Here is a 27,115-nt window from a genome sequence, read left to right on the forward strand (position 1 = left end):
TACTCAGGTATCTGAAAACGAGCATACATGAAAGAAGATTTATTAGTGTAGTACAACAACAAACCCAACACAGAAGGTGTGGGGGAGGCATAAGTAGAACTATACAGGAACCAAAAAAACTTAACAAAAACGTCAGGAAACCTAAAGTTCAAATGATAACCTCTCAAAGTCGGCAACTCTGCAAACCTGTTGCATCAAATTAAGGGGGTACGTTTCATGATTAATGACAAAATTCTGAGCTTGAACAGCAAGAAGTTTGACTGACAAATCATATTCATACCTGCCCAGGAGGGAAAGGGAGTGGTGCATCTGTGAGCATGATTTTATCAACTTCCGTCTTTGCTGCCCCTGCAATTTCTACAAAACATCCATCAATATATCTGTTGCTGGTTAAGAAACATAAATGATTGCAGCATCTCAACAACGAAAGACTTTTAAAGATTCAGTCTGTGCATATACAGTTACTCAACACGATATTTAGCCATATATACAAAATAAAGCCAACAATTACCTTCAGATATTGGAGCTGGTTATCCTCTAATCTGCAGAATTCCTAGAAATCAACACTAATTGTCACCAATTGCGTGGAAGGAACTTGAAAACTTAAAAGTGCATTATGAAAATCCAATATATTAAAGTTGCACTAGAGAAAACCATAAGAAACTTTACTCCAATATCATTGACAAATCCTTCAATTGAGAGGTATGGTGCATAAACAATAAGATCAAATTCCAAAGTCTGCAAAATAAAGATATCATATTTAACAAAGAAAACAGAAAAATTAAAATAAAAATAAAAACAACAAAGAAATGTGCGGCACAACCATGCCTGATAAATTATTATCTCATTACTGAGTATCATTTGATGATCCTGTGAGATTCCCTTACCAAGCTCCTCTACTGATACGTGGTTATACAGGTTAACCTGTGCACATGTCTCAACATCTTAGTGAACTTCTACCTAGAAGAACCAAAATTTCACACAATCACATATGCTGACAATTGACGGAGATACTTAATGGAGATAAGGCATCCTTACATTATAGTTTTTGGATGATGTTGCATCACCGACCAGTGTAGATAAAACCTCTTGAAATATATGAGAGCCGTTGCCTGCAAATGAAACCAATTAGACATGGATAGTGCTAAAATTGATAAATTCTTCTAGTTTCAAGCTTCCTAAATTAGTATTACCATTTTTTCCTCTGTCAACAGGGGAGACCGCATACCTGAACTTTATGCGGAAAGTGAAAGTTGGTACAAACTTCTTGAAGTTTGTTCTCATAAAATACTCGCATAAATTGCTCCTCTTCAATGCTAATGGGTTTTGGACGGGAATCGGCTGTATTTAAAGACATCAAAAAAGTAAAGCCAGTGAAACCCACCTCTATGTGTGTGTAAAAGGCGGGGGGAGGGGAGGGGAGGGACGGAGGGGGTCCTTGAAAGAACATTACCATTAACTTGGGGTTTAGGGTATGACAATGTTCCATCAACGTCTACTTCCATTAGTCAAGCCAATTTGCAGAAATATAACTCTTTTCCTATGGGACAAAATGTGAACATCTTGGACAAGAAATACTACATATGACATACAAAAACACATGCATAGGTAGAAAGGTATATTGATATCTTTAAACCAATAATTTGAGACATTGCCCTAATTTCAATCAACACGTCCTCCGCCAGTCACCTGAGCTAGTAAACATCTCCTTAAACTATCTAATAAGGTACACTCGATGCATTAGTACATACGCTCTCATACCAGCAAATAAGTTAAACAAACAGCTATAAACCACATTCGCATGAAGAATATTAATGACATGCTTCGATTAAACTAAACCTCACTTGCAACGACTTATACCGGTCTATAAACACACTCCCAACGAAAGCAAGACTCCATACGTACCTTCTCCAATGCTTGCATTGCTCTTTGATTAGCAGCCTTGTATTTACCAGCCTATAACATTGAAAATCAAAAGCAAATCAAATCAAAAAAGCATACGACATTTCGATTCAACTTCAACCCTTGCAAATATTGAAATCCCAACTCAAACAAGTTTCTCCATTTAAAATTTAAATTCATCTAAGTTGCTCCATTTTATAAGTTGGGCACCAATTCAACAGCACGAAACTAAAAGCAACAGTTCACTTTCAGGAACAATCGAAACCAAAAACAACGGTGGCAATAATTAACCTAGAAGTTAGAAACTCAATTTTCCTTCATTTTCTCGGCAGCCAAACAGGCCCTCGCTGAATACAAAAATCAGAAGTGCAAAGAAGAGTGATAATACGGAGACGAATTACCAGTTCTTCGGGAGTGAAGATCCACCTGGCTCGGTGAGTCGAGCTCTGGAAATCGGCCATGGCAACTCGGAAACCCTGGCTCAGTTGATTGCAGAAAGTTACATAGAGGAAAGAGACACAGAGAAAAGGGTGTTCTGTTCGGAAAAGGATCCCGCGGCGAGGATCGTAACCGTTCATCATACATCTTACAGTTAAAAATCATTTAAATTTTAAAATTTAAATATAAATAGTATTTAACGAAAACTAACTGCACGATGTACGATGAACGATCATGATTACAGGATCCTCGGGATCCAAAAAAAAGTATCAGGCAAGGATCCTTATCTTGTTCGAATATACGAACGACATGTCGTTTCTTTCGGATTTGTACAAACGGAGCTTCCTCTTTCCCGCCTATATTTTGTGCGGATTTGTCTTTTTTAAAGCCTCAACTTCTTCAACGAAGCCCGTGGCCCAACATGACTTTTAAGGCATAAGCCCATTCAAAAGAACAAAAGCCCAATATGACTTTAAGGCAAATACCCCGACAAATCCACTTGTCATACTCTGATTGATTATTAGTTATGAAATTTCTTCGGTGTTACACAATAAGTTGGATTTTCTTGTAATATATTGAGTTTGAAGTGTTTTCCTATAGGTGTAATATTACAAAGGAATTGCATGTAAAAGTAAAAAATATATCTATAAGGAAGCCCATATGACAGGGATGCTAAGGTGGCTATATAACTGAAGAGTTAAGTTGGCGGAATTTCAAACTTAGCATTGAACTAGTCACAGTGCCCGCGCGTTGCTGCGGGTGTTATAAGTGTGTAAAACATGTAAATAGTTGGACATTAAAGTACAAAATATGGAACAAAATTAGTGTTTTCAATATCTAAGTCTCTGCCAAAATGATCTTGGATCTCCAGCACTAAAACAATGTAAAATGTTGTTAACATCCTCTTCGGTTCTATAAAATCAGAAAAAGAAAATTTGCACAGAAAACCCATTTTGATATTCATATTTAATTATAAACTCACATCATGTGGCATTTTTCAGATGCAAGAAAAAAGAAGAACAAATGAATTCCCACGAATGTACGTCTTAAAAAAAATTAATTAATTCTACAACAAAACCCAAAAGCAAGCACCCAAAGTTTCTCACCTTAAGCACAAATGTCTTCCAAAGCTGCAAACAAAAGTTCCAGAAAAATAAAAACTTGAATCCCCTTAAATTCAAAAGAAAACCTGATTATACACCCACATGCAAAACCCGATGACACAAAAAAAAAAAAAAAAAAAAAAAACCAAAAAGTGAGAGAAGAGAAACAATTTCAACGGAAAATCCATTTACAAATCCATCTGTCAAGACCCATAACACAACCTAACTAAAAAACTCACGGATTAAAAGTTTCTCCCCAAAAACCCCATCTCTATCATCAAACGAAAACTCCGAAAACAACAACCCATTTAAAATTGAACCCAAAAATATTAAAAGCTTCTAACATCTAAAATTGAACAGAACACAATCATACAGTTGCATAAAAAAGTTTTAGATGCAAGATTAGAAGAACTCACCACAAAACTATCCACTTTAAGACCAACAGAGGCGAATAGAGGAGAGAGCAGATGGCTACGAACGAAGAGAAGCAAAAGAAATGGGAAAAAAAATGGACCAAAAGCAGTGAAAAGGAATCACCGCAGAAAGCAGGTAAGAAAAGGATCCAGACAAAAATGTTGAAGGGCAAAGTTGAAATAACAAAAAAGAAGCAGGGGTGAAAATGGAAGAACACTGTTACTTTCACTGTTCATGAACAATGTTCCCCCCGTTTGGGTTTTAGTATATATAGAATGTCATGTGAATAAGTTAAGACACTTGACCAAGTATTATAAGCTTAGAATATACCCTTATCTTAGTATCATGATTGCATGTAAATTTTGTTGACACCAAACAAACTTTTCAATTTTCTTTCTACTTTTGTGATGCAATCGATATTGAAAAAGAATGATTCGAAGACACAACCCCTTGACTGTACGTATAAAACTTTTAACTGCACAAGCTAAAAGTCCTTTTGCACTCACCATATGATGTTGAATTAATTAAGCCTAATCATGCCCCTAAGTAAACATCGTTGATAAAATGCAACTAAAACCGACCATTAACTTCACTAATTACTTCTGATGCGACATTAACCTGAGAAAGTAAAAGCATCTTTGTAGAGTAGGAATCTCTTGATATGGAAAGAGGGGGTCTCTCTTGTCGTCTACCCACCAAACCAAATCACTTGAAGAAAAAAACAGACCAATATGAGGCAGCACGCAATCAAGTCCTTGCACTACGTTTGGTAAAAGTTAAAAGTTAAAAGTTAAAAGTTGAGGGAGATTTTAACTTTTTTCCTTATTTATCTCAATGCACAGAGCTCCAAGTGCCGTCGTGCTGGTTTGATTCTATGTTTCTACTTATCCAATTTCAGCTTATGAGTTACGGGGAAGCACTATGCTTCGTGCAGCGCTTATGACTTTGTCCAACAGCCAGTTTTGACAAGTTCCAACCATTCAAAGTTGGTTTGGTTTAGGGAGTGGAATATACTTGTCCAAAGCATCTCTAAAGGGTAGAAATTGTTCGGTTCGGGTGACGAAACAACATGGTCGTCTGGTAGAAGACACATTTAATAGGGCATAAGAGGGAGGTTGGGGTGCTGTTGTGTCTTAGGTGGGAAGGTCGTGTAATCTGGTCATCTGAACACGATATTCTTATATTTTTCATTTGGACTTCACTAATAAGTCATTCATATAAAAAATTTGGCACCTTCTAGGTGATAAATGAGTTGTGTGTTGTGTTAACGCATCCTTTTAGACCCTAAAATAATACAGGCCTGGAGAAGGCCCAAAAAAGAAAAAGAAGACCAAGGCATTGGGCTTATAAGCCAGCCCAATAGAGGCAAATGAAGGAGGCACAATCTCTATGGACGATAGTTTACCGGTTTGGATTAACTATCAGCAAAGAAGCCGAGCACCAATCAAGAAAGTACTTTTCGACCGCTTGAGGCAAGTTGGAAAATTGACAACTTTATGGCATGAAGTCCCAAAGACAAGCCTACTCAAACACCAACCCAAGCCACGTGTTGGTCATCAACCAGGACAGAGGCCTACGATGAGATATAAAGGTTGTTAGTCCAAGCGCTTGGGATGGTATTTCTTTGACCCGTCAAGGCCGAGCATAGTACATGTTGGATCAACAAACTTTTCAACTAGACTTGAGCAAATGTCACTTCATCTCCACATGTCGACTGAAGGACAAAAGAGTAGCTGGAAAGTTTTGTCTATGTGATTAGTTCTTTTGATGTTAGAGAAGTGAAGTACTTGAGAGCCCAAGACATTCAGGGCTCATTGGAGATGTATATAAGATGGACGAGCACATTGTATGAGGGGTTAGACACATAAAAGAAAAGAAAAGATAGGTTACACAATTACATAGCCCTTTTTTGTAATCCATATCAATATATATAAAGCACTATAGTGGAGGTAGCCCATTTTCTAGGGGGAACCACTTAAACCTTGTTGTCAATTACTTAGGGCCTTTATCCCTAGCCCATCAAGGGTTGACCATGTTAGTCTTTGTTGACCTCCGAATTTTGAGTGTTAACACGTTGAAAGTTTGGATTGTCTTGTCGACATTGTAAAAAACGACGGGAAACACATGCTTTTATGGTTAGAAGTAAAGCTTTTGGCAATTTCTAGTTGATAAACGAGTTTTGCGTTAAAATGATGGATTGTCTATTGACATTATAAAAAACAACGGGACACAAATGCATTTAATGGTTAGAAATAAAGTTTTTGGCCCTTTTTAGTCGATAAACAAATTGTGCCTGGAAAATGCAAATTGTCTATTGAAATTATCAAAAAAACGATGGAACGTAGATGCCGTTACCATTAGAAATAAAGTTTTTTTTATAAATGAGTTTGCATAATGAAAGCATGGATTGTCTGTTGCCATTAAAAAAAACGACGGTTAGAAATAAAGTTTTTGACACTTTCTAATCAATAAACGAGTTGTGCGTTGAAACTATGAACTTTATTGCCATATCAAGCCAATATGATGAACATACATCAACAAATATAAAGCAAACACGGCCACCGACCGTTACAAAATCTCTACATTCAAATCCGAATTACCACTATAAAATGTCCCCTTTTGAGTATGTCAAGATATGATGAGATTGAACCAATATTTGTTTTGATCCAAACTTACTTAACTTTTACATTTTTTTCACGTTGGAGTTCGATTATTCTTCATTCTATCTTTTCCAAATTGACTAATTATCACATTTATGTCGATGAATTTAACTAAAAGCAATCTAAAATTCATACAAAGGCGAAGAAAAACAAAGCACATATTAGTGGAAGTATTTATCATAAAGTATAAAATTTATTAAAAAAATATTGGTTATCCATGCACTTATTTTATTTTTTGCACACTATTCTTAATTTTTAGTCGTCAATCAAATAAATTAAAAAAAAATAAAACGACAAAAATTAATAAACAAATAAATGAAAAATAAAAATTAGTGCATGGATAGCAGTCCAAAAAAATAGATGAAAATGTGTAACAAGCCCATTGGTAACTCGCGTAAGGGATGTTATTTACCCAGGAAGATTCTTGTCGGATCCTCGTTATGAGAATCATGGGAATTCTCAAATCACATATGTTCATCGTATATTGTGCAATAAAAAATCATTGTAAACTTTTTTATTTAAAATTAAATATAAACAATACTTGACAAAAACTGACCGTATGATATACGATGAACATATATGATTAGTGAATCAGGAATCCTTACTCGTTATTTACTGAGGTAAATAGTAGTAAAACTCTCTCTCTCTTCCCATGGTGGCGGAAGTTGACTGGGACTCATGGGCAGTTGTGGGCCCAACATTGATGTGATGTGATTCCGTGGGGTCCAATTAACACAGCAAATCATGATCGTCAAATTCTGTTAATCTAATACCCAGCCCATCAAATTTTTTATTTTTTCGGTCGGTCCTCGCTCTTTTGTCCTTCTTTTTTTTAGGAAAACTAATGAAAAGAGCTTGAAAATTTTAAGTTTTAATGATAAGGACAAAATAAAGGGTAAAGTAAATAGTACCAAGATTGACTTTTTAGTGTAAAAATGTGGTTTTTCGTTAAAGTGAACAGTACCGGTTACTTTTCGTTAAAATTCCCTTATTTTTTCTGGGGTAATTTTTTGTTTTCTTTTACATTACTTTTTTAAAAATAATAATTACACGCATCTTTTTCTTTCAGCTCACATTTATGTTTAATTATGTTCTGGTTATTGTTTGATTTATTTAAATCGATGATCAAATATATAAAAACGTGTAATAGAAGAAGAAATAACACCGTTCTATTAATTTTCTTTTATTATTATGAGGACGAAAATAAAAGAGCAATTGACAAGCCAAAGATTCTTTGGTGCCCACTGCCCCATTTTTTTATGTTACTTTCACTCTATTAATAGGAGTGCGTTATCCACATATTATTTTTTACTTCTCATACACCTTTTGTTAATTTGTGTCATTTAATCTTCTTAAACTCATCCGATCGATGAAAAAAAATTAAAAAGATATGTGAGAAGTAAAAAGGGGTGTGGATAGCACACCCCTTTATTAAATATGTGAACTAGCAAGTATAATTTTAGCCGTTTTTGTGCAAATTTATATATATTTTTTTAAAGAAATTTAATGTGTGGTTTGTCATTTATTGGCATACTAAAAACATCTTCAAGCACTTGGCAAGGTGCAATTTTGAGGGAATTTTAATTTTTTTTACAATTTAATATATTTTTTTTATTCAAGCTTTACTATTTATCATTTAAGAAAACAAGATACTTAGTATGAAAGCAGATTCTTTAAAAAAAAAAAAAATTACTGAAAAGGTGATTCAAACTTGGCATATTTTTCATTTAAAAAAAGTGTAAATATGAGTTTAACTAAATTAGCTTAACTAGCGTGTAACATTTCACCTTTTACAATTAAGTTTGAATTTCTTTTTTCGTATTTAAGTGAATTTAGGGTAATTATCATAACAATCATTTTAAAAAATTTTTTAAAAGCTTAAATGTCAAATGGTTCATGTTTTTCACCCTATCGGTCAATTTGGTCATCATGTTCTCATATTGACCGAATTAGTCCATATGTTTACCTCTATTAGCCAATCTTAGACAATTCATTAAAGAACTGTTAAAATTGAGACAAAAATGTAATTATGTTGTAAACCCATCAAATGCACGCGAGATGAAATCAATGACGCTTCAAAATATTTTCGTGCCAAATAGTCTTGTGGACATTTGATTTGCAATCCAGAAGCTAGATGTCCGAGTCTTCTGGTGTGAAAATAGTTTGAGGAGTCGCCATCGATCATTTGATCTCACGTGCATTTAATGAGTTTATAGCGGAATTATATTCTTGTCTCAAATTTAACGGTTATTTAACGAATTGTCTAAAATGGACTAACAAAGGTAAACACGAGAATTAATTTGGCCAAATTGTATACACGAAGACAAAAGTGACCGATAAGTTAAAATGCATGAACTATTTTGACATTTAAGCCTTATTTAAAAGCAAAAATTTAAAATAAAATCGTTAAACACTAACTGGTTTAAAGGAGAAATTTCGAGGAATCTTACCATAAATAGCAAAACAATTTGTTGCATGCCAGTCGACATGTATGCTCATTCTTTTCTCTTGTAAGCTTTTAGACTTTAGTACTTTACATCAGTCGATCACACTTTTTACTTAAAATGTAAAAGAAAATAAACCGAAAAATCATTACCGTATTAACAAACAATTCAATACAAAAAATTATTTTCACACACTTTTATTTTTTCGTTACACACAGTTATATTTTATGCCGTGAGATTGAACAAACCAAATAAAATCTATGGACAAATTTAAGTAATGATGCGTTGAAGAATAGAAAAGGTGCATGGAAACCATTTATCTTGAATACATATACTACTATTTCAGGTATGCTTGCAACCTTCTTAATTTTTTTTAATGAACCGTCTATGTTTTAGATCACTTTTTATAGATTATCTATGCAAAGAAAATAAAAAATCATAAACCGTTTAATACATTTGATTAATTTTATCATAAATTAAGTGTTTAACTAAAAATATGGTCTGTTTTAGATGGAATTTAATTATTTTTTGCAAAGACAATATTTAACGGCCTAGGAACTAATCATTAAAAAAATACATGTGAAGTCTGAAAAAGCACTTGAAGTGCTTTTTGCAATAAACTAATGACGGATGCTTCTTCTGGAAAACACTTCAAGTGCTTTTAGAACCCAAATTTTTTGTCTCTAAAAACACTTTTAATTATTTTAAAAATATTTCCAAACAAATATCAAGCAACTTAATAAGATTGTAAAACAAAAATAAGAAAGTTGTTACCATTCCTCCAGAATTTCGGTAAAAGTCATTTTCTCTTGGATAAAAAAAAAAATCTTATTCTTTTGTCTCCTTTTCTGAAAAGATAAACAAAGGTAAAGTGGAAACTTAAAATAACCACTACCCTTTAAATAATGATTTTAGTTGTGGAAATTTGCCATTACTTTCATAAAAAATAAAAAATAAAAGTAATTGACTAATATAGTAATTGAACTTTTTGGCGCTGGTGAATCACATAATAGTGATCAGGAGAGGTTGAAATGTGTCTGTGAGTCTTTCTAATCTCTGGCAGGAGGATTGCAGTAGTGAAGCTACCATCTGGTCCTTTAAAAAAAATATACATATATATATATATTGTAATTGAACTTAATTTGGAATTTTTGTATAATTGGGGCGTTATAGTACAGGTGATTAGCGAGATTGATGTCTTACTTTTACGGTAAGTTAATAAACTAAACACACATGTTATAATTAAAGTGAAATTATTACGCGATGTGCCCGCGTTTTGATATACCGAAAAGTTAGTCTAACTATTTTAATTCTTTTCTTTTACACTTTTAATTTCTATTGGGGCGTGTTTGGATGTTTTCCATTAGATTCTTCACTTTAGAGGACACACAGCTTTTGAAGATCCAAACCATACACAACGCCACATACCCCCATACTCAGCTCTCTCTCTCTCTCTCTCTTCAATGTTAGGGTTTTCTTCCTGTACCTTGCTGTTGTCACCCCAAAATATGCACTAAATTACAACACAACCACTATAAAAGTCGAATTCCTCCTTCTAGCTTCAGAGACACAGAGGTCTGGGATTGGATTTGGTGGGAAAGTCTCTGACTTGGGGTAGATCACAGATCAAATTGTGGAAAATACCCCGGCTTTTTGCTGGGTTTTGTGGGTTTTCATCCTGCCCGTCTGATTTGTTGACTTTTTGGACTGAGAATTTGATCAGAGGGTGGTGAGATTGAAACATATCAAATTTTGTGTTTTGGGTTTTGATTTGGTGGCACTGCATGTGCAAGCATTGAGGGTCCTCTGCTCAGTTGTGGAGGATCCCCATTACCAAGCAAGAACAAAGAGGAAAAAAAAGAGAGTGTGGTTTTCTTGAAGTGTGATTTGATAAACGGGTTCTTAAATTCTGGGAAAATAGTTTACTGGGTTGGTGGGATTGGGGTTTTTGTGGCAAATAATCAACTGGGAAGGTGTTGAATTTTCCAGTCTGGGATTTTTCTGTAAGTTTATCTAATTACCAAATTTGGTGGGAAATGTTAGGGTCTGGTTCGGGTGCTGCACCTGCACATCAAAGCAGTAGACTTTCCGTACCAGTTTTAATTCCGTATCGGTTTGTCTGGCCTTATGGAGGAAGGAGTGTGTTTCTCAGTGGTTCTTTCACAAGGTGTGCCATGACTGATCAAATTCCAATAGTAGTTCTTGTTATTTGAGTGATAGTTGTTTTTCATGTTTCGATGCTCAATGTATCATTTGAAGATGTGATATGGATTTATATTTGATTTTTTTTTTTTTTTTGTATGTACAGGTGGTTAGAACCTATACCTATGGCTCCAATGGAGGGGTGTCCAACTGTATTTCAAGTTGTTTGGAATTTGACGCCTGGATATCATCAGGTGTATTTCTCACACTAATGACTTATCAACACTGTTATACTCGGTTCAACTTGCTGAAGTTTTAAATCTTACTTATTGCCCTCATTTCAAGTTCTGTAATCATTGGTATTGCTATGAATATATTGTCATGTGATACTGTTCGGTTGAGTTTGCTTGCATAAAGGATAAGCAATGTAATATTAGGAAACAGGATTCATGAATGCTGTAACATAGTTTGTTGCGTTCTTATGTTCCGTCTAATTCTCAGAAAAAGTAAGAAATTGGCATTTCTCATTTGTTAAAGGAAGAAAATTGTTTATGTAGGAAACTCTGATTGGTTCAGCATGCACCGGTATCAGGTTTTTATTGTACAGTATGGTACTGGCTATAGATATAACCCTCGTAATCAGGGGCAGAGTGTGAACAGAACCATAAGGGTTGACTTTTTACCACAACTTAGATCGCTGAATGAAGCGAAGAAGTATATTTCTGTTAAATAAATGAAACTCAATGGATACTTCAAAGCTTGTCCTGCATCATTAAAATACAAGGAAAACTAATGAAAAGGGCTTGAAAACTTTGAGTTTTAACGATAAGGACAAAATAAAGGGTAAAGTGAATAGTACCAGGATTGACTTTTTAGTGTAAAAATGTGGTTTTTCGTTAAAGTGAACAGTACCGGGAGCTTTTCGTTAAAGTTCCCTAAAATATATAACCTCTGAACCCCTACAAATCTGAGCTTAAGATTATGTTAATTTTTTTACTGCCCCTATATCCTTTAATGTATGTAAAGGAAAGATAATAATAACATTTCCGACATGCTTGTGGTGGTGGTAGATGTAATCTGTTCAGCTCCTAATATGTTGATACCATCTTGTGTTGCTCTCTCTCTGTGGCAGCCATAAGATATTCTCACCCAAGGTGTACATATGTTCGCTCACTGGTACATCATACAATATGTATGTGTCATACTGACATTAGATGTATGTGTCATGCTGACATTAGATGTGTTGTTTCCAATTGCAGTACAAATTTTTTGTTGATGGCCAATGGCGACATAATGAGCATCAGCCTTTTGTTAATGCGAATGGTGGAACAGTGAATACCATCTTTCTAGCCGGAGAAGATACGGTTCCTACGAGTTTTAGTCCTGAGACTTCTGGTGGGTCCAACATGGACGTAGATATGGTTCCTACAAATGTAGTAAGTTTTTCACTCGTATAAGTCAAGGATTTGAGTTGTCTTGCAGTACAGAATAGGTCATGTTGTAAGGTGGTCTATTGCAGGAAACAGTTCTTAGGTTCTCACAGGCTGATCTCGATATCTCTCGACATCGTATATCAATGTTCTTGTCCAGACATACGGCTTATGAGTTGCTTCCAGAGTCAGGCAAGGTTTGAATGCTTACCCTTATGTTGGTGCCGCTATAGTAGGTAGTTTATTGGAGCTGACCACCGTGATCTGGTAAATTATCATTCGTATTCCAATTGTGTTGACATCACAGGTCATTGCCTTGGATAATAGATTACCTGTGAAGCAAGCATTCCATATCCTACATGAACAGGTGAATGTCTTTTCCACAAACACGTAAACGCTTTCAAAACAAAAAGTGGGAGGGAGCTTGAATTCCCCAACTTACATAAATTGATTGTCTCTGCTCAATTTACATCAATCCCTAGGACATTTATGCCATTTAAACAGTTTCTGCTGTGGTAATAATTTGTATTTTGTACCTATCTATATCTTTGGTTACTAATTTAAGTTCCTTTTAAGGGGGTACCTGTGGCTCCTCTGTGGGATTTTGAGAAGGGCCAGTTTGTTGGAGTCCTTAGTGCGATGGACTTCATCCTAATCTTGAGAGAGGTGTGTCCCGTGTAAACCTTTTGTCATTCCTTATTGTTAATATATGCTTGTTCGAGTTCTCTATGAAACACAGTAGCATACATATACAAATAACAATCAATATATATATATATATTATAGATAAACTAAGAGGCACGCATGTAACTAAGGGGTTTCTGAGCTTCAATTGTGCTACAAGGTGCATACTAATGGTTGTTCTCGTGAAGTTTCCGTTTCTGAACATTCATAATATAAAGACACGTATCATCTTTCCTGCCATCATACCTAATGTTGCATCTATTTTCCAAACCTTGCTGGAGTCAATTTATGATGCATGTGGGAGTCTGGCGACGGGTAATACAACACTTGTTACGATTTCTGGGCACACACAAACAGTCTTTGAACCGTTTAGTCTTTTTCCTTTTTCCCCATTCCATCCATACTGTTTCCTCTATTACAAACTTCTTGTTTCAAAATAACCTTCCTCACCCTGAAATTGTTTTACGTAGATCATGAATATTCATGGTGCCAATCTCAGATTGTGGTTCTTATTAAAACTTTATTCTGAAAGTGAAATGCTAAATTAAATTTATTTTATTAGCTGTTTTTCCTTGCTTGGACTGCATGCTTGATCCTTATTCCTTGAAATTTATCTTGCTCCGTGGATGCTTCTGTCCTTGGCATTTGCTTTGTTTTTTTTATTCACACACAGAGAATGCACTTCGTAGTTCCATTTTCAGTTTATTAAAATGTATGGCTCTTATGAAAGCTTGGGAATCATGGATCCAACTTGACCGAGGAAGAGCTTGAGACGCATACTGTAGCAGCATGGAAAGAGGGAAAAATAAATCTTAACAGACAACTTGATGGCAATGGGAGATACTATCCACCCCATCTTGTCTCTGTAAGTTCCTCATGAGATGTTAATTTGTATTCTTTTTTGAAGTGAAGTGTTACCCTCAGCAATTATATAATTCAGAAATTTGTACACCTTTCTAAGCCTATTGGCTAAGATCAAGTGGAGAAGATTTCATACTTTATTTAAATGTTGTCGTTTGAATAATTTTGGAAATGTGACTTAATTTGTATGCAAAGTAACTACCAATGTGCTCATGAAAATTTTCGTAATGTACAAAAATTGGAATTATGGAATATGCATAAACTGAGGGTAGTTAGATTCTGCATATTCTTGTGTGGGTTTTGGGGCTGAATTACGATAAATCTTGGATTCACTGTAGGCCAAATTCATGATTTCAAATCATGATAATGCTTATATTTGTGCTGTTTTGACAAACAGGCCGGCCCTTACGATTCTCTCAAAGAAGTAGCTTTGAAAATTTTGCAAAACAAGGTGGCTACAGTTCCAATTGTCCATTCAACTTCGCAGGATGGTTCATTTCCACAACTATTGCACCTTGCTTCCCTCTGCGGAATACTAAAATGTATGTATTTCTCTAGTATATCGTTAAGCTTGCACATTTAGTTACTAATCTGTAATAAAACTTCAGGCATATGCAGGCATTTTAGACATTCTTCTAGCTCCTTGCCCATACTCCAATGTCCTATATCTGAGTTTCGTTTAGGCACATGGGTTCCAAATATTGGAGAGTCAAATGGACGGCCATTGGCAATGTTAAGACCAAATTCATCTCTTGCTGATGTCTTCTCTCTGTTGATACAAGGTTATATTTCTTCTCTTTTCTAGCTATCTGCTTCACATCTTACCTTGTTTTTATTACATTTTGTCTCCAAAATTAGCCAGATGGTTTTATTTACGTCAGTCCTGACTCATGCTTCTGTGTGGCTATATTTTCTTTCGCAGCTGACGTTAGTTCAATACCTATAGTGGATGGTAATGATTCATTGCTGGATATTTATTCACGAAGGTGAACTAATGAATTTCATTTATATTTGCATCAAGTTTTACGTAGAGCTAGTTGCTTTGTTCCATGACCAATTGTTGAATGTGCTTGTTGTATCTTCCTCAGTGATATCACTGCTTTGGCCAGAGATAAAGCTTATACACAGATTCACCTTGATGAATTGAGCATCCATCAGGTAATTGCTAAAAGTCTCGGTGTGCAACAAAAGGTTTATGTGATTACGTGAGTCCACAACTCTTGGAGTTTCAGTTGACACAAAAGCATAATGCAACCCAACCTATTAGTAGCGGAGACAAAATCACAAAATCCAAAGACAAAATGAGCGATGCAAAAATTTCTCTAGTGCAAATTTTCAGATTTGAAATGTTTGGTAATGCACACCCCTCTGAGAACTGAATGTGCCTGTCTGCATTTTGTAGGCGTTGCTACTGGGACAAGATGCGAATTCTCCTTACGGCTTCCTCAGCGGGCAGAGATGTCAGATGTGTTTGCGGTCAGATTCTTTGCATAAAGTGATGGAGCGCTTGGCTAATCCTGGTGAGTTGCTTTGCCATCAAGTAATTAGCTTTCTTTGCTGTGTTTTGTTTGTGTTAGTGACAAGTTTTCTCACAAGTCACTTCCTTTGCTAATCTTTTAGGGGTCAGGAGACTTGTGATCGTGGAGGCTGGCAGCAAGCGTGTAGAAGGGATTATTTCGTTGAGCGATGTATTCAGGTTCTTGCTAGGCTAGCTTTAAACATATCGGGTACTATATACCATGACTTGGCTTTTGATGGTGGCATTGGGGGTGATTTTCCTTTTGGCGCTTTTTCGTCTTTAGTTTACACAGGCTGAATGGGTTCATTTAATCACTCAAAAGTATTTTACGAGTACGTCGTGTTTCTGAGTCTGGCCTTGTTTTAGAATAGAAATTTGAAAGAGAAAAAAATCTGTAAATTGTGAGGAGGATTCATTTTTCCCCCCTTTCTTTGGCATAAACCTTAATTACCAACTCCACCTTGCCTTCCATCTTTTTATGTTAAAGGCTTAAAGCTAATAGAATGACTTGAAAGAGAACTGTGTAAAGTGTATATGGCATGATTGGAATCCATGGTTCTTGTACTGCATTTAAAATTGGGTTTCAATGTTTAGTTTTGGTGCACATTTTTGCAATGCCCTTGCAGTGCCTTCCATCGCAAGAAACGAAACACTAGGTATTGTTCTTTGGGTTTTATTTTCTCTAATTGTATTGGATGGCATTGTAATATTGATGTGTTCTTAAATGGTCTAGCACTGGTTTATCGAAGCATTGGCTCCTGCTGGCCATGCCCGCTGAGGTGCTGGCGAGCATGGCCAATTAGGGCCTTGTCCGCACAAGTGTCAATGGAAAGAATGGAAATGAAATGTTACAAATTTACAAGCACAAAATTTCATCTCAAATTGGGATTTTATTTTATTTTGTATGTTTTTTTTAGCAAAATCGTATCCCATTCTCTCTTAATATTTTGGAGAGATGGCCAGCAACAAGACAATTTATCTCTTAATAATTTAATATTTAACTAGTTAGGTAATAAGTTTGTATCTGCTTTTGCAAGAGCTAAAACCTAAAAGTGCTTTTGCCTAGTTTTGGCAAAAAGTAATATAAAATGCTTCTAAAGTCAGTAACAAGGGTTTTTAGATTTCTAGAAAAAAGCACTTCCAAATTTCAAGGGGTTTTATTTTTTATTTTTTATTTTTTATTTTTATGTAACATTTTATGAACTTGATTGGAAGGGATGAGGATCCCCTCCGGATCCAAATAGTGGGGATCCTAGGGATTTTCATATCCTAGCCGTTTATCGTATATCGTACGATCAGTTTTCGTTATGTACTATTTATGTTTAATTTTAAATAATAAAATTCAAATGATTTCTTACCGCACGATATACGATATACGATGAACGACTAGAATGTGAGGATCCTTAGGATCCCCACCATTTGGATCTAGATGGGATCTTCGTTCATTTGGAAGTGCTTTTAAAACAACTGAAAACGTTTTTAGAAAATGTTTTTGACTCTCAAAAACACCTGAAGTGCTTTTATGTAAAAAGTACAAGAAGCACAACTAGTCGCTCAAACATGTCGAAAGCCATAACTTATTCAAAAACCAGAAACATAGTTGAGATGCAGCTACTGGCACGAGTATGATTGATAATCTGTTAACCAGAAACATGTACTCGTTTTTCTTTTGGCCAACGGGGCAACATCGGAGAAAAGTAGGGCGGAAAACCAAGCCTTTATCGACGTATATATACACGGAACAGCTTCTAATTTACAGGCTTAAGAACCAAGAAACTCGATCTGACACGCAATTGGCAGTCAGTAAGTCTGGTCCAGAATAACTGTAGAAATCAAAACAATTCCAGGGACTGGAAGGAAGCGTCGGACTCAAGTTGGTACGAGTGCTAATATCTGAGTCTTGATTCTGCCCATGCACATTTGAATTTCTCTGTAAACTCCGACATTCTGGGGACAGCGCGGATGCAGGCTTGTCACTGCGTAATCTAATACTTGAGCAACAACGGCAGGAGGGAACTGTCGTTCTGTGCACGTCTGCACGCGGGCAAGTGAAAAATGTTCAGCATAATGCAGTTAGGAATCCAGTTACAGGTAAGAAACCACCAAGGGAAAGTGAACACTAGCATTTTTCTCTACCGACCTAACTCGACACTAGCTCGGTTTACCTGTATCATGTGTACAGCCATCACGCATGCAGAGATGAGCTCCGAAAGAATCTGTGCCTCATTTTTGTCAGCGTCATGCAGCTTCGGTGCAGATGAATCACTGGTCAAGTTGGGATCTGATGTGCCGGAACTTATTTGATTGCGATGGCCCAAACTGCCATTTACTTGCTCTTGAGACCTGTTTACAGGTAATCTAGAGTCTGATGTGAAATGCTGGTTATCGATGGAATCTAGAGCCTCTCTTATTGTAACGTAGGCATCTTCCCCGCACTTCCTTGACGCCATTGCCTGTAATGATAGTGTCATTGTGTTACCGCACTAACTGCCTTCAATTTCAATACCGAAGAAAATGAAGAAAGAAAAAAGAGCAACGGCTTGGATTTTCCTCGGCGAAAAATAAAGAATACTAATGTTTGGATTTTCAGCCATTTGATAAGATACGGCCCAAATGTAGAAGACCAATATCCTACAAACCCAAAATTACAGCACATCCAGTTCATACCTGAATAGCAGCATTAACCATCATATGTGCTTTCGATTTTGAAACTTCAACAATGTCAGCAACACTAGATCCTGACTCTTGAGAAATAGAGCTGTCGAAGGAACTCGGGCCACCATAGATGGTGGAATTGGCTGGCTGTTTCATCCAAGGAGGCAAGGAATTTGCTGGGTAAGTATTACGTTGCCTCAAATTAACCAAAGCTGAAGAAACCTGCACGTGGAAGTGAATTTTTTAGGGCCGCTACAAGGTTAAAGCAGAATATGGTGCACCAAAAACAGATGTAAAGCATGACATGATATAAATTCACGGAAGCCACATGCCTGGCCACTGGCTTCCTTTAGCTGTACAAGTACCGTGGCGTAATGCTTCTTAAAAGGCTCGCTATCTTTTAAAGAGCATTCTCCACTGTTCTGGTTTTCCAAGATGTTATTATTTGTGTTCCTAAGCTCCACCAACAATGCCTCCTAAAATTCGAAAAACAAAATCAACCCTTTCTGAGCATCGTTACAAATTCAAGGAAGATTACCAAAGAAGCTTGATGCTGAAAGATTTGCAGGGATGGATAAAGACAACACCAAGACAATTGACCAAAGTGGGAAAGGGCACCAACGACCATATTGAGGAAATTCTAGAAGACCTAAGGAGTTCAGGAGGAAGTGGCTTAAAGGTTGAAAACAGAAACAAAAGATTTACATACAGAAGACAGCTTTCAAGCCAACTGAATTTATGATATGACACCTAAATGCATGCGAAATGCGGCATCAGAATGTTCCCATTTTGGCAATCAATTGAAATAAATTATATACATCTATTAATCAGCTTCAAGGGTAAAATAAAAGTATAAACCTTCTTATCAAGAGCCCGATTCAACTCAGAAAGAGCTCGTATATCAGCTTCCCTTGCTTGATTATGTGGGACCACCATACCAGGTTGACTATATGCTGTCTGTTGTGCCCTACCAATATCAGCCGATGCTGTTTTTGGTTGTGCTGTTGTATGAATTGCATCCCCCTGTACAAAATTTTAAGAAAATTAGTTGATTATAGATGAAAACTACCATCCATACTTTCCAGAATACAAGATAAGCAGTGGATTTTATGAACTGCGAAGAGTTTTAACATAAACAAATTCACAATTTTGCTTAGTAGAAATGCTGACCTTCCCCTGCTTTATGGAGGCATTCACGGGGCTAGTTGCTTTCACCAAATGCCCACTTGAAGGAAACATCATAGGCCCTCCAAAATTTAGATTTCCATTCTTATTTGACTCCTTGGATGTAAGAAAGGATTTGTCAAAAGCAATATTCTGTCTCCTAAGAGCTTCTGGCATATTATCCAATGGGTTCAAAGGCATACAATCAACATCCTGCAAAGAAATTTTCTCATGTCATATCTCAAAATAAACAGATGGATTTTATTGATGTAGCGTTCTGATTCACTAGCTCTTGATAGCACATGAGAAATGGGAACCAAAAGAATAAAATATTAAATTATCAAGCTGCTTAGCAAACAGCAGCGTCATCTGAAATCTTCTGGGTTCATCTTCCTTCAGTTAGTATATAATTAGTACGTAATCTTTGAATGCATAACCTAAAGTTTTTGTGGTCCGTAGTCTTTATTTGAATCAACAGCCACAATTTTACTTTGAATTTCTGATAGATAAAACAATGAGCTAAACAGAAAACAAGAACATAACTCCCTAAAAGTAATAACTTGAGTGATATATCTGGTAGAACCCAATATTTAAATTACTAAAATACGGTCAAGTATCTCAATCCAAGAGTCATGCACACAAATAAATCCTCAGATAGGATGGTCAAACAGTTTATCTAGCATTTGTAACTATTGACTCACTAAAGATCAAATAAGCTAGTATTTGGTGTGTGAAGATGGGTGCAAGAGTGTCAATATGTACTTTGACGAAGATGAGACTCACAAAAATATTTCCACACTGACAATACGCATACAAAATGGAAAGAATGACATGTAGACAAGTTAAAAGAATCCCCTACCATGACAAATTCAACTCCTATATCTGGACGGTCAAACTGAACCCTGCACTTATCATGATCAACAGTGAGCACACTTCCATCATGAACTTCTCTTGTTTTAGGATGTAGAGCAATTACTCGTTGCCCAACTGATAAAGGTCTTGCTAAATCTGTTGGGAGTCCTTCCCTAACACCAGTACGAAGCTCAGCATAATGTTTCCTCACAGATTCCCGATATTGTTTAAGTTTCTCCCTTTCTTCATGTAGAAAGTGCTCAGAAAACCTTCGAGGTTTGCCAAGGGAACTGCAATGTAGAGAAAGCAATGAAACAATCTTCAGTTAATATTTTCACAATTCACATACCATATTCTATCTAAACTAGTTGAAATATGTACCTTCTAATGACACCCCATTCAACACGAGTTAGTCTCGGAATGTGTCCCAGTCCAACATGATTTAAGTACTCCTCAAACTCCCTTTTGGCAAACCAAGGGTAGTCAAGTGCGCTATAAAACCACTCAAAAGTGCACCATCTATGTACTAAATGTGATGACAAGCAACAAGAGATCTTTTCCTGCAAATTGGTTATATGAGAAAAGAATACTTTGGTTTTAAACATGGAGAAATTTACAGAAAAATAGGGAGCATGACTTTACCTTTAGATGGAGTGCTCTGTCCGGCACTGAGTTTGAGCGTGTGATAAGTTGATTTTTCAATTTTTTCTCACAAGACTTCTCTTTGGGGTGCAACGTTCTGGGTATATACATTTTACGTCTACTTGTTCGTTTCGTTGGCAAATTAACTTGGCTTGAAGTGGGAGCTTGTGCGGTCGATCCTGTTAAATCAGTCACTGTACGCCTATGATCGCTATTCAAAGATCCTTCCAATGATCTGGCTGATTTCCATTGTTTTGAAGGAGTAGAGATTTGATTGGTGCGTTTTCCTTTAGTCACTGGTTTATTTTCTTCTTCACCACAGCCCTACAACATATAGCATGGGAAATGAAGTAAGACATAACTCAAACAAAATGACAGGTAAACAATCATTTACTTTCATTCAATATAACGTCCAGCTCAAAAGATCCACAATTTGAAGCTATACTGTATGTGTATATATTGTCCTGATGGAAATGGACTGTTACTACGTTTGGTGCAGAAAAAGGACCATAAATGCAAGTGAAAACTAAAAGCATACTAAAATTTATCATGTTGAAAATGATACTTCTTATTGGATAACACAAATATATAATTATATATTTCAAAATATCCAACAAACTTACTACCATTTTATATAATGGTACAAATATAATACATTTATATAATGGTCATATCCTATTCTTTCAAGAATTGCTATATTGTTATATTATTATCATATGGCTATCCATGCTTCATATATAGGCCCATAGCTACAAGACTTGGAATCCAAAAAGTAACCACAAAATATTGGCTCTCAACAGAAGACAGGAGAAAACATGTGCAAATGTGAAGAAAGATTATCAGCATACATACCTCAGTCTTTGAAGATTCATTCATATCAGAATCCATATGAGCATCAGCATTTGATATCTGAACGTGAACAAGAATTGTCGTTCGTCACCAAATAAACAAAAAGTTGATGAAAAAAATTAAGGTAAGAGAGATTCTAAGAAAATTTAAATTGATAATCAACCTTCATTGGTATGTTTACCTTTGGTATCGAAGACTTCCGTTTCCTTTTCAATATTTTAGTGGTAGACAGAAGCTGTTGTTCCGATTCAGAGACAGTATTCATATCAACTGCCGGATCCCTCCCAAGTTTGGATTTTTTGGAATTGGTACCCTCAACTCCAGAAATTGTGTAAGGCACTCTATGTTTTGCGCTGGGGATTTTATTTTTGTTTCTGAATTGGATTGTAGATGTGGCTTCGGGGACACTAAATTTATCTTCCGCATCAACATTTGCTCCTTCATCTTTAAACTGGACAGATGATCCTATATCCAACAAATAAGGATAACATCATACTTTACAAGAAAACATTTGATCATTTAACCATGCATAATAGATGTGCAAAATTAACAATTGCACCCAGATAAAAACATGAATCCCGAGAACAAAGTGCAGTTTAAAACGCTGCACTAAACTATTATTTCATGAATTCATTTAAGTCATTTTTCTTCAAATTTATCCATCCTCTAAATGCAAATGGACGTCCCAATAAAGTTATAAGTTGATACCTGTTGTCTATTTTCCCTATATATAGATAAAATGTCTCACTAACACCCATCCAGGAAATTTTCTAAGCAACAATCTACATACCAGATTCCTTTGAGTCCGGCATCATCACAGACAAATCAGCTAAAGTTTGCAGAGCATCCAAGCATGAGCTTTCATCTGCGAGAAGAAGAATTGCAATATCAATACATCGTTAAAAGACATAAACAGCAACCCTCAATACATATAGCAGGTTGTAAACCTCAAGCCGCAGAAGTAAGGATATATAGTACATGGTACTAAGAATTAAAAAAAAAAATGCAATTGCTGGAATTCAAAATTAAAATGGTTATTAAAGGTGCCTGTGCAATTAGGTATGTCTATGCCCCTGATTGTCATATTAACATATTGTATGCATAAATAATATGCACAAATAATACGTAAATGTACAAAAATATGGTTGGATTCAGTGTTTGTCCTCTAGGTTTTAAAATCATATCTGAAATCAGCACAAATAATATGTAAATGTAAAACAATGTGACTGAATTGTACTTCAACAACCACTACTTCTCATAATTTTAAGAAACAAGCACTTGCATTCCTTTCCAGTTCCTGTATATGGCAGTGTCTCCTAACAAGTTAAGTTCGTTACAGACTTCAAACAGAAAAGGACAAACAAAACTCCAAAACAAAGAAAAACCATATTCTGGAAGATAAAGATTAACATCATGCCATTTATTTCAACTTTCAATTGCATGAAAAGAAAAAGAAGAAGAAAGTAACAATTAAATAGTCATCATTCTCCAAAGATATATGAAAGACTTTAGAACAGGAAAACAATATATAATGTGCGTAAGCAAAATTACCTCCAAAATAAAGTTTCTTGCTCTCCTTCCTTTGACCTTGTGGAGAAGGTCGTTCCCCTTTTATATTTGAAACTTCACTATCATCTATCGCCCTAGAACTTACATTAAGTCCTTCAGTGCCACTGCATGCTTCCCCACCATCATCAAACTGATGATTCCCACTGTGTTTAACTTTCTCTCTCTTTTTATACAACTTGTTCACCTTCAAAGGCATTTCTACTGTACCTACACCTTCTAACAAATCTCCGGCATCATCTCCAGTTTCAGCGCCCCCACTTCCTAAACTACCTTCCAACCAGTCTTCATCCACTGAAGCACAATGAAGATTGGCACGAGCTTTTCCTGGTGGTGGATGCTATATTACATAAACAAAAGAGAATCAAATCATTCAGTTCAAAATCTCTATGAATAAGGCAACAAATGTAGGGCCAGAACAAGTGAAGCCATATTATGTACCATTCTTCCTGAGCTCTGGACAGAAGAAGATTTTATATGCACAGGTCTTCCGTATGGCGTTTGAGAAACTTGGGGAGAGCCTCCTCTTTGCGAAGCCTCAGTCAATAATGCTGCCACATGCGCAATATCATCATCATTGTCTCCCTCTGACTTCCGACCCTTTTTAATTGGAGAAACATAAGCTTCCCTATCATCTTTCTTATGTGGATATGAAATTGGGACTCGAGGCGTCCTCTTTCCAACTGCACGAGGCTGGTCACCTGATAAAAATTTGCGTCAAAAGAACAGAAGGCAAGCTTCAGATGATAATCATTTTTCTATTATGTACATCATCAGAAAAAATATTCAAGACAGTTCCCATGATCATATACTGACACCAAACAAAAATATGAACTAGCACTGCACCAGGCTACATGCAAGTAAACATTTTCCAATTGTTTTTAATTTCCGTGGATTCTCATGAGGACTAAGAAAACATCTCCTTCCAAATAATAAAATAATTTACTACTACACTGAAATTTAGGTTTCAAACATGGAAAAGAAATTTAAACAAATATGACTACATTAGTCACAGTCAAAATCAATCAATCACTGAAACCATTTGAGCATCATTGGGTAGCAATAAAATTATCGCAGAAGACCTTCCAACCTATCAAAAGAAGCCCCAACCCTCACTCTCCCCCACCAAAACAAGGAAAAAAGTTTTCCACCTTCTATGGTATCACATATTCAACAAACCAAACTTTTTATGTTACTTTTCTTATTCCCTATCAGGTTTAACTCTGCAATCAGCATATTAATCTTCAGCCTTGCAAAAGAAAAGGATATGAGGTAAAAGAACAATTAGTACACAGATATAAATATAGTTGATTAAGCACCAGTATGATGTTCATCACATAAGGTATCATACCATCAAGCTTTCTCCTTTTTAGTAATGATAGGCATCCTTCAAGCGATGCACTTGGATGAGTGTGTAAAACATCTTTTGAGACACTAGGCTGATCTTTCCCAAGCTTGCGTTTTTGCGGTTTTCGAGAAAATCCTAAATCATCATTGCTCTCTCTTTCACTATCACTGCCTTCCTGTCAATTCAGAGGTACGAAATTGGGTTACAAAGAGACCCCTGATGAGTAGAAATATCCAAGTTCATACTAATATAGCACATACAAGACTACATAATGTGAAAAAGAAAGGAGAGCTTTAACGACACTCATTGTTTCATGTGCACTGTGACATTGTTAGTAAACTTAAGAGCCCTTGATGTGCATAAAATCATATCAACAATAACCCTAACAAGTAGTAGTTTTGGAAATTGGAATATCATCTTCAAGTATAAACCCAACATTTCCAAATAATGTATAAAATCCAAAACCAGGGGACAAACTTGAAAGAGTAATCCAGTCTCACCATAACATTATAGTGATCTGTCATCATCGCTTTAAGGCCAACTACAGAAGCTGTTCCCTCTGGCAATGACAAATACGCCTGAAATCAGAAGCATAAACAATTCATATTGTCAGAAATGGTAAAAGACCACCTTATAATGAAAGTTTAATAACAAGGTTGAGGTAGTATCATGGACCACACATACTCGGTTCATATTGTAAAGAGCCTCCACCATCTCAATGCTTCTGTTGCGCACTGCAGCAGCCACCTAGAAATCCACAGAAATCAAATATCTAAAAGATAAGGGAGTAAATAAAACAGAAAGTGCATAAAAGAACAATTCATTTTAGTATAAACAACTAGTAGTCAGACATTAAGGGACGCAAAATGAAATTTGCTTACAATATGATTCACCAAGTACAATGCGATTAGCCTAAAGCTGATATATGGCAATAGCACCAGCAATCAGCTTTAGTTGTCTACAAATTTCCAAAGGCAAACTGAATCAGGAAATCAAATACGAGCATACCTTCCGCCAATCTTTTCCATATTTTCTGTATGCATCATAAAAACGCTGAAGCTCTCCATTGCTCCACTGCAGTCCCAACTTATCAGACAACTTTCTCTTCTATGCAAAAATTTTGAACAAAGAAAATATCAGTTGATTTATGTAATCAGTCTTCACAAGTGCTGAAATGAAAAATAAATAGGAGTTACCCGTTGCTTCTTTTTGTTTGACCCTCCGCCATATTTCTCCGGAGATGCCTCATTTACAGTTGCATACCGCTTTACACCTTTGGCTTTTCTTGTTGGGGCCATGGCAAAGTTCGCGTATCTGAAGCACATAACACAAATCAGAGAACTGCATGTGTGCCGCTGATTTAAAACATCTCCTACCCAGTGACACCAACTACAGTTCGACAACCAAATAATCGCAACAATACCTCAATCAAAAAACTAAAACAGTATGTTTTCTCTTCAAGAACAAGCCAAAACAAAAACCTCTTTTCTCTAAAACAAATTCTCCGCCCTTCTCAATATTCCAATAAGATCTATAGCATCAAACAACAAGGTACAACCACCTCAAAAAATTAATTTTTTTTGTTATCGTTGTTTTCTCATCGAAAACCAAACAGTCTGCGAAATTCAAATTCAACCTCAGCACAACGCGCACACCCGAATGAGCATCAAACAAGGTACAATCACTTCAAAAAATTTTAAAAATTCTTGTCATTATTTCCCCATTGCAAACTAATTTTTCGTAAACCAAACTGTCTGCGAAATTCAAATTCAACCTCAGAACAACGCACACACCAAATTCGGATTCGGAAAAACCCTCAATTGCCCAAAATCCCACCACATTTTGAGATCGACTCCCGAAATTCAAAAACCCAATCCACATGCAATCACTGACGCCGATTAAACTGGTTCAAAAGAGCCGCTTCCCACAACCACTTCGAAAATCAGCAGAAACGAAACAAAAAAATTCAGAGCTATTTCTCAAAACCTTAACTCCCAAAATTTCAAATTATTCCGAGCCGACAACCCTTTTCAAAGCCCTAAAAGTTACAGATCGGAGGCACTTACTCGTCGTAGGGTTTATGCAGACCCGAATTGAACCATCAGGGAGATGGCAGCGGCGAGGGAGCTCTAGAGAGAGAAAGTGGTTCGGAGGAGGAGAGAGAGAGAGGGACTTTTAGAGAGACAATGAGATAGAGAGGAGGCGTTGCCGCGAAACTTGAATATAAAGGTGAGAGGGCAGAGCCAGTGAAAACCTTTTTTATTTTATTTTTTTATTTTTTTGAATTTGTTTTCCATTGGAGTTTTCACAGGAGACGAGCGTAAAGGAGGGAGAGTACGGAGTTTGTATTTGTGGGGGTGATGGGATCCGTACACGTGGAGACGGTGAGGGATCTGGACGGTTTGGGTTCGGTGTTGGTGTTTGGTTTTTGTACGACCGAGT

At 36.2% G+C, this 27,115-nt stretch overlaps 2 protein-coding genes and 1 long non-coding RNA gene across 9 annotated transcripts; 1 reads left to right on the forward strand and 2 right to left on the reverse strand.

The window, feature by feature from the left end:
* Positions 1 to 320: 320 nt before the first annotated feature.
* On the reverse strand, positions 321 to 2,453 carry LOC126619016 (uncharacterized). 2 transcript variants are annotated; one of them, XR_007621929.1, is made up of 8 exons: positions 2,304 to 2,453; positions 1,454 to 1,956; positions 1,229 to 1,341; positions 1,039 to 1,112; positions 852 to 960; positions 670 to 738; positions 512 to 553; positions 321 to 357 (listed from the first exon to the last, which is right to left on the reverse strand). It is a non-coding gene; the product is annotated as an uncharacterized LOC126619016 (long non-coding RNA). The 2 variants fall into 2 exon arrangements; XR_007621928.1 differs by having other exon boundaries at positions 333 to 357; positions 888 to 960.
* A 7,861-nt stretch (positions 2,454 to 10,314) lies between these two features.
* Positions 10,315 to 16,190, forward strand: LOC126619018 (sucrose nonfermenting 4-like protein). Of its 2 annotated transcripts, none has more exons than XM_050287272.1 (13): positions 10,315 to 11,128; positions 11,270 to 11,357; positions 12,363 to 12,536; positions 12,623 to 12,730; positions 12,841 to 12,900; positions 13,110 to 13,199; positions 13,948 to 14,082; positions 14,476 to 14,620; positions 14,687 to 14,860; positions 15,001 to 15,064; positions 15,167 to 15,236; positions 15,481 to 15,598; positions 15,699 to 16,190. In XM_050287272.1, the coding sequence occupies exons 1-13, from the start codon at positions 10,998 to 11,000 to the stop codon at positions 15,788 to 15,790; spliced, it is 1,449 nt and encodes a 482-aa protein (XP_050143229.1). In that variant the 5' UTR covers positions 10,315 to 10,997; the 3' UTR covers positions 15,791 to 16,190. The 2 variants fall into 2 exon arrangements, with proteins under 2 accessions (XP_050143229.1, XP_050143228.1); XM_050287271.1 differs by having other exon boundaries at positions 10,316 to 11,128; positions 12,363 to 12,539.
* Positions 16,191 to 17,144: 954 nt separating this feature from the next.
* Positions 17,145 to 26,968, reverse strand: LOC126619017 (protein ALWAYS EARLY 2-like). 5 transcript variants are annotated; one of them, XM_050287269.1, is made up of 20 exons: positions 26,740 to 26,968; positions 25,870 to 25,987; positions 25,682 to 25,747; positions 25,358 to 25,420; positions 25,174 to 25,251; positions 24,677 to 24,848; positions 23,767 to 24,026; positions 23,311 to 23,665; positions 22,550 to 22,624; positions 21,941 to 22,224; positions 21,763 to 21,819; positions 20,911 to 21,234; positions 20,650 to 20,828; positions 20,276 to 20,558; positions 19,423 to 19,629; positions 19,111 to 19,275; positions 18,585 to 18,728; positions 18,265 to 18,474; positions 17,763 to 18,050; positions 17,145 to 17,631 (listed from the first exon to the last, which is right to left on the reverse strand). In XM_050287269.1, the coding sequence occupies exons 2-20, from the start codon at positions 25,969 to 25,971 to the stop codon at positions 17,467 to 17,469; spliced, it is 3,477 nt and encodes a 1,158-aa protein (XP_050143226.1). In that variant the 5' UTR covers positions 25,972 to 25,987; positions 26,740 to 26,968; the 3' UTR covers positions 17,145 to 17,466. The 5 variants fall into 5 exon arrangements, with proteins under 5 accessions (XP_050143226.1, XP_050143223.1, XP_050143224.1 ...); XM_050287266.1 differs by having other exon boundaries at positions 25,682 to 25,777; XM_050287267.1 differs by having other exon boundaries at positions 18,618 to 18,728; positions 25,682 to 25,780.
* Positions 26,969 to 27,115: the final 147 nt, after the last annotated feature.

Source organism: Malus sylvestris, chromosome 4, assembly GCF_916048215.2.
Source record: "Malus sylvestris chromosome 4, drMalSylv7.2, whole genome shotgun sequence".
Lineage (NCBI taxonomy): Eukaryota > Viridiplantae > Streptophyta > Magnoliopsida > Rosales > Rosaceae > Malus > Malus sylvestris.

What these genes read in the sequence shown, in the direction of transcription:
- LOC126619018 (XM_050287271.1), top strand. Translation starts at nt 10,998, where the DNA reads ATGTTAGGGTCTGGTTCGGGTGCTGCACCTGCACATCAAAGCAGTAGA. An exon ending in TCCATATCCTACATGAACAG is followed by an intron (nt 12,901 to 13,109) that starts GTGAATGTCTTT and finishes GTTCCTTTTAAG; the next exon opens with GGGGTACCTGTGGCTCCTCT. An exon ending in CTGGATATTTATTCACGAAG is followed by an intron (nt 15,065 to 15,166) that starts GTGAACTAATGA and finishes TATCTTCCTCAG; the next exon opens with TGATATCACTGCTTTGGCCA.
- LOC126619017 (XM_050287265.1), bottom strand. Translation starts at nt 25,971, where the DNA reads ATGGCCCCAACAAGAAAAGCCAAAGGTGTAAAGCGGTATGCAACTGTA. An exon ending in GCCGGACTCAAAGGAATCTG is followed by an intron (nt 22,225 to 22,549) that starts GTATGTAGATTG and finishes TGTTGGATATAG; the next exon opens with GATCATCTGTCCAGTTTAAA. An exon ending in TGGCTGTACACATGATACAG is followed by an intron (nt 17,632 to 17,762) that starts GTAAACCGAGCT and finishes GCCCGCGTGCAG; the next exon opens with ACGTGCACAGAACGACAGTT.